Here is a 13,952-nt window from a genome sequence, read left to right on the forward strand (position 1 = left end):
TTTTCCATTCCATGCTTACTTTGGCTCTACAACATTATCTTGCCCTGCCCACTAGTCTAAGAAGAGACATAGGAGATAAGTGTTGATGCCTTTTACATGGCAGTGTCATCGTCTGCCACCAGTTCAGACAGAAAGACAGAAAAGGAGGTAGGCTTGAGTGAGTTCTGTTCAGTCATCTGGGAAGGAGGAAGGGATGGGAAGAGGATGAAACCTTGGGGTTTGACTCCTTTTCTTAAATGGGGTCGCGGTGGGGATGTGCTGGGGGCGGAGGGAGGTGCTCTGCTGCAGTGCACTCCCGGCCCGCAGCAAGCAGCGCCCTCACCGAGTGCTGTTGATAGGGCTGTTAAATAAGTGTCCCCTTTTCGTGGACGTCTCTTGCTGAGGACTGCCGATCAGCTGGCTAGGCGGAGGGAGCTTACAAAGCTGAAGGTTTAAAGGGTTCGATACAGTTGTCTGGAATTGGATTCAAAAAAATTTGCTAGAGAGAGAGGGGAGGGGGCCATTTTAATCAGGCCAGGATACAGTTTACAGCATTTGCAGCTGTGCCTCTGAAACTTGGGACTAATTAATTGGGCCAATTTCAGGAACATTCAAAGCCAAACTGAATGTGGCAGCTCTCAAATTGCAAGGAAAGGAGTGGGAAAAGTAACACACCACAAAACATTGTACCGGCCTGTTCCCTGCCCCGTGGTGATGCCATGTACCTCCAGAGAACAGGCACACGCATGCACCGCTGTGGAAGTTCCTCTGTGTCCAAGAGTAGCAATCTCTACGTACTTTAGTGGTGGGCGATGCCATCTGAATGTTTTACGACACAGACATAAAAAGGGTATTATGATAACACCAAGTGACTCTTGTCTTCAAATCCGAAAAGCTTTACTACAGCCTGAGGCCGTGTGTACGCTAGATAGTCAGCAGGAAAACATCTACGGAGCACAGCAGTCTTTGCCGAGGGCCTGGCACTGAACACGTTTGAGGGCTACCCAGGGCTTAGGACTAGGTCTGTTTTGGTCCTGTGAATGGGTCACTTGTTAGCGCTTGGCACACAGAGCTGGGTTCCTGTCAGTGTGTTTTCATCCCAAAACACCGTGTTATGCAGTCCAGGGATTGTGCCATGGTATAAGCCAGACCTAGGAGGTGAGGAGGACCATGAGATTTACCTCAAAACTGCACTCCCTATCCAGATTAAAATGTGAATGTAGATGCATCACTGTAGATTCACATTACACTATTGCAAAGAAATGAGAAAAGGATATGGGGGAAAACACACAAGGGAGAAGAAGCAGAAGATGTCAGTGGTCACTCTGCATCGACGGGGGATTTATCAACCTGTGAGCTTCTCAGGGAGGCTCCCCTGACTCTGCTGTCCCTCAATGTAAGAACCAGAGCCCTGTACCAAGAGGATGGACCTTCCTCTTGTGCTGAGGAACAGGGAGACAATCAGCAACCTGAGAGTCATCCCTCACCATAAAAGCCACCTGACTGGGCTAGTCATGAACTGGAGTTGTTTGTTACTGTAGTCATTTAAACCTGGTTTGTAATATAGTGCCTACAGCTACTGCACAGTATTTCTCTATGGTGAGGAAATTTGGGGTTCTTTTCCCCACAGAGAAAGGAGGTCAGTACTGCTTTACATTTATGTGTGCAGAGGAGCATGAGTACAGGCACATCCACCATAGGGTAGCTGACATGCTTGTCAAGGTTGGACAAGGTCTCTTGCAAAATGCCTTACAAGAGCTATGAGCATAAGGTCGATCCTTCATTAATTTGAACCCACAAAGGTTTGATTCCTAATCTGTAATGCCCTCAGTTCCCAGGGGTGAAAGTTCATTCAGACTGATGCATTGATAAGATACAGGTTGTAAGATGGTAGAAGAGTGGTTGAAAGAACTAAAACACACTTTTAATCCTCAGAAAAGTGGTGTGTTTTAATTTCAAAATGCTTTCAGTTTGCATTCTGTCTCCAAGCAAGGATCCCAGCAGTTTGTTAATAGAAAAGCACAGGATTATAGATTTCAATCATGTTTCATTTTAACTGTGTACATATACCCCATGTAGCTTATGCAGACACTTACCCCATACCATGGGTTATTAAACCAATGAAGAAAACCACAAAGAGGTGATGTGTATACCAGAACAACTCATAGCATGACCTTCTGATCAGCTCAGTGGATGAAGTCATGATCAGAATTAAAGCCACAGTTATCACAACTCCAGTTATTCCAGCTACGGTGGTTAGTACCTCTCCTGTTGTGTTCTGGAATAAGAATACAGTATCCAATATCAGTATTAGTAGTTATTGCTGCTATAATTGTTATTTTTATTACACTTCTGTTGCTATTGTTATTGTTGCTGCTATTACATATGACACCAAAATCTAAGATATATTTCCAGCATAGGAAAAAAAACAGAACAAGACACGGAGGCAGGGCACAAGGCAGGGCACGCCTCCATTTTACTACAGAAGAGCATGGAAAAACGACCCTCTGCTCTATTTCCACTCAGGCTTGTCCCAGACAGATGTGTAAATGTTTGCTGCCACTTACTTGTTTCAGGAATAGAAAGGAGGAAATTAGACAGTTTCATTAGTACTTTTATCTATTTTGCTCATGTAAAAATGTCTCAGGAAAAAAAAGGAGAATGGTTAGAGAAATTAGAAGATTAAACCTAGAGATGGAATAAGCAAAACAGCACTAGAAACCAGCTTATTCATGTGAGGGCGATAAAGTGAGGTGCTAAGACACCTGCCATCATAAAGGTGTAGGGCTTTTTTATGCTTATTTTGCTTCAAAGTTTGTGGGTTTTTAGCAGCCCTGAAATCGTGTATAAAAATGGCATGCTTTCATTTACCTAAAAAGCATATCTCATTTAGCTGTTCCTTACATTTACCTGGAGATAGATTGGATAATACTTGGGTTTATTTTTTAAAAGACATATTTATGTTTACATTTTTATGCTTGTCCATGATGAAACATTAATATGCCAGGCTAGGATGTGTTCCTTCTTGTTCATGACTCACAGACATCAGCACAGGTCCGTTACATCTGTCTAAACCCACCAAAATAAACTGAAGTGAGAATGAAGATGTATTTTGAACACAACAGTCAGAGGCTGATCTCAGTTATAAAGTGCAATTTGTGAAGAACAGCAGTAAAAATTTCACACGCAAGATGAGGCTCTATCTAAATATGCCAGCAGAGTGTAAATGAAGTCCCCATTTGGCCTGCAAAGCATATATATCTGTTTTGCTGGTGCTGATGCGCAGGAATGGAGTAACTCAGCATGCCTTCTGGATCCTGAGTTGGTTCTACAGCTTAATACACTAGGAGGAAAAAAGCCCTATATTGTACTTGTAAAGTGCACTCATTTGATATGGAAATCCTAGAGGTGATAAAATTCCACAATGCCATTTTTACAGTCACTTTTTACAGTAAAATCATTCTTTCAAATGTTCACACTTGACAGCACACAGTACTTTTTCAAATTGGTGCCTGTGAAGAGTGTGTTCAGATCCTATTACATATTAACAGGATTGATCTAGGTGATATTTTCAACATTTCCACTACAGTGGCTAGTTTGAATGTTGAGATGAAACAAGGAAAAATGTCAAAGACACTTAGTACATTGCTACTACAGGGGTAGGATGAAACTGAAAAGAAAGCCTGAATTGTTTCTTTCAGAACTTTCTTCTCTGAAGTTAGAAGCAATCTTTTATTTGCTTTCCTTCATAATTTATTAATTCTGAGTGTAGCTACTGAGACACAAGTGGGCGATAAAAGAAATATAAATATTAGTTGTTAGAGTAAAATCTAGGCTGTAAATTGGAAGGTAATTGTGGGGCACATTACTGTGAGAAATATGGCAAAGGATCTCAAAAAATGCTAGCCTTCCTTCTCAAGGGTATATAGGATCTTAATGTTAATTAGAGGCCTACTTCCCAATTATATCACCATGGCTGAGTGAGGAGAGAAAAAAATGCGTGCTGAAAGATGGTAGGATCTCATTGAGAGCTGTGAGCTTGGTTCTGTTCCTGGGGAACATCTCACGTGCATGCGGTGAGAGCGGGCACTGGGTGTGCTGAAAGACACTGCAGCTGAGCCCTTGGCTTGCTGTCCTCTTCGGATGGACCCGACTGCTTCATCAACACTAACATCAAGACTTTTGTATTCATACCACTGAGACCATTAATGTGCTTGATTTTCTTCAAACTTGAGAACTGTTTGCTTGTTTGTTTTGAAAGATGCAAAAATCATACTATGTAAACTGGAAAGGAACTGAGAAAAAGCAGGACAAAATGCCTTGTAACTGGAAAGCACTATTGAATCCTACTGCTTGTTGTCCAGGCATCGCCTCACTTGGTTTCTTGTTTCAGTGGAGCACACCACTGATAAGAAGAGCCCTACTCCATGGTGTTCCAGCAGTCTTTATTGCATGCTGGCTGTGTGGGAATTTTCTAAAGAGCAGGAACAGTGTGTGTGGGAGTCGCACCAGGGCCATTTCAACCCTGGAGTATATAACAATATACAAAAGCAAACATACAACAAAAATGTGATATATAGCGTAATGGAATAAGGAAGAAGCTGATTAACTTTTGCACATTTTACGTGCACACCTTGCAGAAAGGGTCATTTTTCCTTTATGGTATGAGTATTGTAAGGAAGAGCTTACAACACTGTTGCGTGATAGCCAAGGAAGTGGACAGGAGGCACCTTTTTCCCCCAAAGCAAGCAAAACCATTTATTTGCATGGCTGAGATACCCATAGTCCTGCTTGGCTCTGGAGAGCGCGCAGCAGTGCCCCTTCCCCGTGCGCTGCTTCCTGTACGCAGGAAGCCCGCGGGTAGTTTTGCACGTGCTCCCCCCTGGGCAGCCACACTCGACATGTAACAGGGCAAAATCAGCCCTCAGATTGGGAAGGTACTGCACGACCACGGGGAGAGACAAATAGCAACTGTGAAAGAAATATTGTTAAGTGTTATTGCTGTTGGGTTTTTGTTTTGGTTTTGTTTTGTTTTGTTTTGTTTTTCTGGAAAGAAGTTGTATTTGTTCCATGTATTGGTAGTTTGGTTTAGCTTAATTTTAAGCTCTTTGCAGGTTCATTTCATTGTCTACTATTCACAACACTCCTTATCCTCCTCCCCCCTCAGCTGTCTCCTGACAAACTAATTAAAATACTGTAGACATTTCTTTGAGCTTAGTAACCTGAAAATTGCAGCTCTGAGTAAGTGTTTTCATCTGAAATTGAGGTTAACCTTTGGCAGCACCTTCTCGCTCTGGTTAAAAGGCTTTGAAATACAGTTTTACCGACAATAGAATCCACAGAGGAAAACTTTTTAGATGAGGAAAACCAAAAAGTGACAGCTTACCGTTTCATAGGTCCTGATTGGGTTCAAGTAGCTTTCATTTGGGCTCTTGCCAAGGCCAGAAAGTTTATTCCGTAACGCCCCAGCTTCCTTCAACTGGCTGGTATGATACCGCTCGATGTTGATAAAGTGGGCAACTATATGGATGGCTGCATGAGAGAAAGAGTGGTGTGAAATTACAGACACATTTGCACGTGTCCACAGTGCCAGAAGGAACTTCATTAAGCACACTACAAACAATTTGAGAAGCTTGGGCATAAGTTGAGAGCTTTGCATGGATTAAGTTGACAATAAAAGGAAAATTTTATTGAAGCAACTGCTTCACATTATAGAGGAGAGGGACAGCTCCAGGGTCAGCTCCCATGTTTACAGCGAAGTGCCCTGCAGTCTTCAGTGTCATCAAAGGAGGACCTCTTGAGAGATGATCTAAAAGGGGTTGCCTGTGATTTTAAATGGTTCAAAATGAGGTAAACTGATTAGAATTTTTTATTAATATACTAGGATGTGCCGTGGTCTAATACTGCTAGGCAAGACACTAACTTGTCCATTTTAGGCATAAATCGGTTCGCAACTTGCACTAGGGATATTTAAGAGATGCATCCAAAATCTGTCCCAAATAAGATGCATCCTGTCTGTCCCCCCGTTTAGTAGCTATAGCATTATTTTACGCAGGTGGATCCCGTGTAAGCCACAGGAAATATGATTTTAAGGGAGAAATCTGAATCACAGCGTTAGATACGATTTATCCTGGGCATGATATATCACCTCTACTTCTGGCCTGCTCCCAAAAGGTATATGAAATGGTCAGTTTAGAAAAATGCCTTAGAGTGAAGTAAGAACTCCCTTGTAATCCTTTTCCTGAGTGGAAAGATGACAATTTCAAAAGAGGGAAAAAGGAAGGACTTGTTTTACTATTGGCTAACATAGATAAAGCTGTAATCATGCTAGGTGCAGAGTTTCAATATTCAATATGAGAGATTCTCAAATCCATTACAGGAAAGTTGTAATTAATGCAAAATCTTAAATGCCAAAGGATGAAAAAATGACAATGAAAAACAATTATATGCTTACAGTAGAGCTATTAGGATATGCTATTTCTAGTTTTTGCAATTAGCTTCCCGTTATCATCTCTCCTTCAGTGTTTATCTGTTCCTGTCCCTGACCATTTAAAAACCCTTTCTAAAAGGCAGTATTTGTAGTAAACTAAATATGATCTGCTTCCCTGAAAAATATTCTCTCAAAAGAAGATTCTTTTTTCCTTTTGCTTTTTTCTTCCTTTTTTTCCTTTTGTTTCTTTTAATTTTTATTTTTTTCTCTTCTCTTCTCTTCTCTTCTCTTCTCTTCTCTTCTCTTCTCTTCTCTTCTCTTCTCTTCTCTTTTCTTCCTTTCCTCTTTCTTCTTCCTTTTTTCTTCTTTCCTCTCTCTTCTTTTTTATTTCTTTTTTTAATTGCAACTGTTTGCACAGAAGTAATGTTTTACTGTGCTAGGCCCTTTGTAATCATAGATGAAAACACAAGATTAAATGCATAAGGACTTTGGAATTGCTAAGTCTTTTAGGTGCCTATCCACTTAGTGAGCTCCCTCACTCTGCATGCTGGAGTCCAGCTCCTCTGCAGCACCTGGGGAGAGCTGTGGGCATGGGAATACGAGTTAAGGTAGGATGCTGAACATGGAAATAGCCACTGCAAAAAGGTAGAAGATTGTACTCTTCCCATCATCAGCTGGAGAGAGGTTATTTTCACTCTGTTCTTCTGAGGTGATCCTTCTAGAGCAGTAGATGTGCTGTGGTTGGTTGACTGTCGGGTTGCACTTTGTTCAAAATATAATGTTAGCTTAGGGACTTCCCACCACCACTCCCTAACACCTACTTCACCTCATTGCCCCATGCTTAGATACTCACTGGGAGATGAAAGACCTATTTTAAAATCCTTGTTACATTAAATTTAAAGTAGGGCTTTAAATCGAATCACATGTCCTAGTCACTGGGCTGAATGGTTTTTCTCTTGTGAGCAGTCTCCTGATGAAACCCTTAATAAAAATAATCAAATATTTATTGACACAGGCATCCCAAGTGAATATCCTGAGCACCCAAAATGCAAAATCAAGCTCCCATTTTTTCTGAATCTTTGGCCCAATGATTAATAAATTATTTATACAAGCTGGAGTAGCGTCCGCAGAATGGAGACTGAATCCAAATGGGTATGAACTGCCCAGAGATAAAATGAGCCTGGAAATTAGAAGACAGATTCAAGCCATCAAAGGAATGAGACTCTCAAATAACCTTTCAATAAATGGGATAATGGGATCAAGCAATCTAAGCAGCTTTCAGCTGAAGGTTGGTCATTTTATGAAATAGCATACATGACGTGACTGTGAGCATTAGAGGGTATTGGACTCAGTGACCCGGCATGTCCTGCGGACGTTGTTATGGATTAGGTGCTGCATGTGAAACAACGTGGCCAACATCAGACAGGAGAGGCTCCCTGGAGCCTGCGCATGAGAGGGTGCTCCCAGCACCTCGGCAGCGCTGGGACACTGGAAGGAAAGTTGCACAAGACCACAAGCAGCGAGTGGAGTGAGATGTGTGGATTCAGACTGTCAAAACCCCAAAGGCTGAGAGGCTCTGAGCTGCAGGGTTTAGGTGGCAGCTGTGTGGGGGCTGTGGCAATCTGTTCCCCAGCGTACAACTGATGTATAAGCAGTATATAAACACCGTTTATGTATTTAAGTGTAACAGCACTTTTAAGTGCTGAGTGGGAAGGAGGGGGAGCTGTTTCTACAAGGGGCTCCTTTCAGAACAGATGTTTTGGCCTGGTAAGGATGTTATCGGATCCAGCTGGAAGGGAACCAAGTCATTGCTTGATGAGGACCTGATTTCTCTGACATCTGAAAGAGCTCACTTGGAGCACGGGAGCGTGGGGTAATGGACACTGTCTGCGGTAGGTTGTGGAGTTACGTGTAGTCTGGTACCGGACTGAGGGAAAGAGGAGAGAAAACTTTCAAAGGATGGATGGAAAGCCCTGACAATGAATCTGAGTGGACTTCTACTGACCATTTATATCTTGGCATCTGCTAGTGATTACTGGTGCAATCAGTAATGGTTCTTGGGCCTCTTGCCCCTACCTGCAGCATGCTCTTTGTAACTCCAATATGATGTAATAGTCACCATAGCCTTGGGACCAGGTGAGTTTCATACAGTTGTGATCCATAGTGTTGTTTTACCAAGGGCTCCCTGCAGCATATAAACTGCAAATTTGGGACTATCCTTGCTCACTTAAAATAGCAACATTAGAGGGGGCTGTTCGAATCTGTGTTCAGAGCATAACACACTTTCTCTCTTTCACCTTCAAAACACATAGATTTTTCTGCAGATTGCAAAAACTTCATCTGACATGGTGACGTTTCTGTTGTTTAGAAGGCTATGAAATCTTGCACTTTTCTCAAAGTGCAGGATTGTACATGATTTGTACAAATTCCAGTCATGCCAGCAGCGACAGAAAACCTAGTGCTATCTGGTATATGCTGAGTGTTGAGAATGAAATGAGGTGGTAGTTTCTTCCAGGCAGAGGTCCACATTTCATAACAGAGTATTTGCAATCTTGAACAGAAAAAAACTGTGGATTGAGTAGACATAGCTTCCCAAGAAGGTGTCAGTCCTAAGGTTTAATGAAGGGTAATCATGTTGCAACTTTTCCCTGGAAGAAGAGATCCACTTTCTGCAGCTTAACTTAATAAGAATTTTCCTGCAGGCTACCAGAGAACACCAGTTTGTCCATCTGCGTATTGTTCTGCTTTACTGTGTTACTGTCAATGGAAACATCATCATACCCTCTTTGGGATTCTTTGGGATTTACCACATCTTCCCTTTTGGGTGACACTCCTTCCAGCTTTCATCTAACAGGTAGAGGATATTACAAGTGTGGAAGACTTCCAGAATGAACAGGAGAGGTCTTTTCTGCAAGCTATTCTGTGGTAGCTGTTAACGTACGGAGCATAATGATACACTGGAAAATATTAACATTCAAACTAATGATGTGCTGAATATGTTGGTTTACCTGAGCCTCCCATGATCTTAAATATTGCCTAGAGTGTTATTAGATTAATACTTCTCATGGTTTTTTGTGTGCTGCTAGGAAAAAATGATGCAATCTAAAAGTGAATTATAGCTGGATGGTAAGAGTAATGCAAAGATCTAATTCCATTTTCAGTGTGGTTCATTTAATGTACAATGGTTGTAACAGACTAAAAAGTCTGGCACTGGATACATTGCCATTAGCGAAAATCTTTTACATCCCTAAAGTGCATTTTCTGAAGGTCCTTTGCATCTGCAGTGTATAGAATTTACTAAGCAATTCCAAAATTAATATGCAGATTTCTGAGATCTGAGCTTATAACTGTTGTGGGTTTTTTCCCTGCACCACATAGATAAGTTAACCGTGAGGGCAAAGTTTAAGGTACTACCTCTCAGGATTTTCAGTTCAATTTTTTCCTCATTCTGCATGACCAAATATAAAGTATGGAATAAATCATGCAATCTTTTAAACAAAGTTCTTTTTTATAACTGTTCATGCAGACTGAAGGATTTTGACTGTTGTTTTAAACAACATCTGGAACCTCTGAAGCACTTAACATACATTAGTTTGTATTTGACCCGGAGATGTTCTATCTAGTCCACCTCTGAGATCAAATAAAAGGTTTTATTGGAAGAAGGGAGGGAGGAAAAGGGTTGCTATTAGAGCATGATGTTTACTGTACATATTCTTAAATACAAAGAGATGTAATTAAATTATCTTGAAAGTCTGGTCGATTTAGCTAGTCTTATTCAGCCAATTGTGCCTTCAGTGAAGCATGCACAACTCTCATTGAACTAAACACAAATTGCATGTGTTTATCTGAGGACAAGATTTCACTCTCTCTCTTTCTGGATGCCTGTACAGGATAATAATCAAATTGGAGCTTGCTGCTAGCGGTTAAACGTTTTGGTTAACCAACCCATCATGTTAAAATCCAAGGGTCGAATCCTGGCCTTTCTGCCCACAGTGAAGAGCACGGCTTTGCGAGCAGCTGACCCAGGCATGGGGAATTCTGTCCGCGACCAAGCCTGAGTTGTTTTGCCACCCACTGCCTTGCGCCTTTTCTAGTTACGCAGAAACTTAATTCAGCTTCATGCTGTCTTTGTGGACTAAAAATGCGCAGGTTATGTAAAAATTACAACAACAGTGACCACACACATACTTGCATTGGATCTGGTTTTTTTTAGACTGGTTATAAACATCAAAGAAGAACATGACTTGGACAATTTTCTATCCTAGCTGGAAGCTTATAATCTTTAATTTAATGTAGTTCCCTGCCTAGGACTTGCACTAAGTCTGGATTTAAACAATCTCACTGAAAAAAAAATGCAGTTTAATGGAAATTTGATTTTTTGCAATTTCTGGAAGTACAACACTGAGATATCAGCTAAACCTCTTTTGAAGACAAGCATCTGCTTCCCTGAAAACTTCATCGCTTACACAAAAATGTTACTCACATCACCAAAGCCCTTCACATAGCCACCACTACCAAAATGTGCTTGAAAATAGAAAGGTGTTCTGGTATTTGTAGCTACAGATTTCTCAATGCTTGGCAGAAGCCAAACACACCTGGCATCACGATCCGTCTGTCTGCATTTTGCATGTTTTTAAAGAAAATTGCGCCACTGTAATTTTTAAGGAGAAGGAACCACCATTTCAAATAGCGTAACTACAAAGAACCTCACTGTCCTTCCCCTACTTGCCCTTAGTTGCTTAAGCTTTATTCATATCATCATTCGAAAGACTTTTGGAACAATATATCTATATAACTTTTCTGCAAACATAAAAACATCACAAGAAGCAGTTTGCTCTTCAAAATGTGCACCATATGCCAAAGTAAAAAACCCCCAAAACCTATCCCCCCCAACACTCCCCACTTTAGAATATACTCTCTTATGAGGGTAAAAACATACCCTCATATTAGGGTAAGAGAGAGGAGTTGTACAAAACATTATTTACTGTCTCTTGTAGATATCTTTAGGTTTCAGACAACCGCCTCTCAACTGAAAAGTCTCTTTTGCATTAGAAAGCATAGAATGATTTGCACTGATCAAACAGAGTGCATGAAACTATGATTTTATTCTAGCAGAGTTACAGGTCTATAAGGAAGATTTATTAGTGGGTGAATAACTCCCAGACAGCTCTTATCACAGACAGGCATGCAGAATGCAGGAAGCCAAACTAAGCAGAATTCCCTTTACTGAATTTTCAATGATGCCCTTGATTATAGATAGCATTGTTTACTCTCTCTCTTTCCTCCAACTTCCCTCTTCCACTAGTCTCTAATTATATCCCTTTATGACCTGACCAATTAAAGCCTGCTCTTGAATTTGTATTAGAGCTGATGAAAAATTAAAGGTACAGATGTACTTTTTCCAAGGCCATGCGCACCTCAGCTGAGCTGGCGGCCTGTTAGAAGCCAGACAATACTAATGCTGCACTGACTATTTTTAGCACGCTATTAAATAAATATGCTGGAATAACACCACCTGGCAAGCTGAGATGAATACATGTTACTTTTAAAATAAGGGAGTCAACAATTCTATATTGCGAGGCTAAGCTTACTGATCTGATCTGCAAATTGGTTTAAATTCTTGCTGCCACATTTAGGCTATTGATCATAAAGGGGAGAACATTCATTTAACTAGGAATTACTAAATTGCAGTAGACTAATAGGAGTGGACTATGTTTTTGTGTAACAAAAGGCAATATAGTACTTGGATAAATAATGTATCAATTGAGAGGGAAATGGCATCTATTTACGCATCATTTTAACACTGTTAGATTCCATAAAAAGAGTCTCAATATACTTGTGGGTACCTCTCTACTCTGAAGCATCGCTTTTCTGTCACAAGATATGTGTAGATTGTGGGGTTTTTTATGTGTTGGAAATTTAATTCAGGCAACTGAGTTTCTGGCCATTCTTTACACAAATCTGACTATACAGTGATGTAGTGTTTTCCCAAATATGATAGCTGTTTCTAATTGTCTGTTAGGGAAGCATGAGTTCATAAGTTTTCATGTTTTGTTCATTAGACTTCCCTGTATTTTATTTTCTTCCTCAAATATCTCATCGACCGTTTGTCCATTTCATAGCCTGGAAAAAAAAAACAACCCAAATAACAACCTAACAATGAACCCTTATTTTCTCCCTAGAGAGTGACAGAATTAAATAATGGTGCTTTCTGTCATTTCCTATCAGCTCCTGTGCCTTTTTCCTTGGAATTACTGAAGCCATAAAGTAATCACTTTTCTGATAAGAATTGCACGTCCCAAACTGTCCTTCTTAATGCACTAGCAAACATTTTTATATGAATGTGAAAACCAAACACGTAAAAGGTTTGACTGTGCAGTTTTGCTTTCTTTTTGGGGCATGACAAATTATACACCAAGTGGAAGTTGGTTAATTTACATTCTTGGGTTGATTTGTTAATTAGAGAAGCAATGTTGCGTTATGTAGGAATCTGCTTTATACTGAAACTGAACTCTGATAAATGAATGGATGTGACAGATAAGTAAATCATCATAATACACTATAAGATGCATGTTCTCATCCCCCAGCCTTCCCCTCTGAGTTCTCTACCACTACATACAAGGGACAAATTTTAGCTATTGATTCCTGATGGCAATCCTGACTTCATATTCTTGTCTCACTGCGTGGGGACACTAACAGCCTATACACGCAAAAGCGTGTAGACTGAAAAAAATATTGGGACCAGGATCCAGCCTGACAGCCTGGGGACAGAACTGTTACCCTGCAAGGTCTTATGCTTGCAAATAACCCTGATTAACTCCTGTGGTCTCCTTCACATTTTCTAAGAGAGCTCTCTGCCCCAGATACCTCTCCATCTCTATCTGCTTATGTCCTTCCTCATCAGTGCTCCTCCTTGTGCTTATGTCCCCCTTCCTTCTTTGCACATCCCTCTTCCTCACATTGTCTCCTCTGTCCTCTGATTTCCTACAAGCTTTAGTCTTCTCCGGGTCCTTTACCAAGTTGGGGACAGGAAGGTGCCATGTCTTTTTCCCAGCCAAGCGAATGAACACCTATAGCTCAGTGAGTTACTAGGACCAGCAGAACAGATAACATTTCATCTCAGGATGCAGTTATTCCCTCGAGGATGCCATTAGTTCCCTGTACCCATCACCTATTTAAAAAAAAAAATTTAGGAATTTAATGTTTTTGAGACAGCTTCTTATCTCAAATTCAGATTAAATTTATTACCTGGTGGAAAAATTATTGAAGAAGATGTAGTGGTGGACAGACGAGCAGTGTGACTCGTAAGCACCATTTCCTTAGGAAATCAGATTGTAATGCTCTGTCATTTCCCCAAACATCTACTCTCAGGGATTTAATGAAAGTTATTTACACTAAATGTTAAGAGCACACAAGTTGGTCACATTAACTAAATGGCAGCTATTTATTTTATATTTTATATTTTATATTTTATATATTTTATATTTTAGTATGGTTACTATTCAGGTTGAAAGTTTATTTTAACATTCAAACTTAACTAACA

The 13,952-nt window shown here is 40.5% G+C and overlaps 1 protein-coding gene across 2 annotated transcripts in view; it reads right to left on the bottom strand.

The window, feature by feature from the left end:
• NOX3 (NADPH oxidase 3) overlaps positions 1–13,952 on the bottom strand; it is a 53,497-nt gene that overhangs the window by 25,878 nt on the left and 13,667 nt on the right. For both annotated transcript variants that reach the window (XM_074580475.1, XM_074580476.1), the window contains 2 exons: positions 5,366–5,511; positions 2,076–2,257 (listed from right to left, as the gene is read on the bottom strand). In XM_074580475.1, the coding sequence (XP_074436576.1) occupies positions 2,076–2,257; positions 5,366–5,511 (328 nt within the window). The remainder of the gene's footprint in view (positions 1–2,075; positions 2,258–5,365; positions 5,512–13,952) is intronic.

Source organism: Larus michahellis, chromosome 3 (assembly GCF_964199755.1).
Source record: "Larus michahellis chromosome 3, bLarMic1.1, whole genome shotgun sequence".
NCBI classification, from domain to species: Eukaryota; Metazoa; Chordata; class Aves; order Charadriiformes; family Laridae; genus Larus; species Larus michahellis.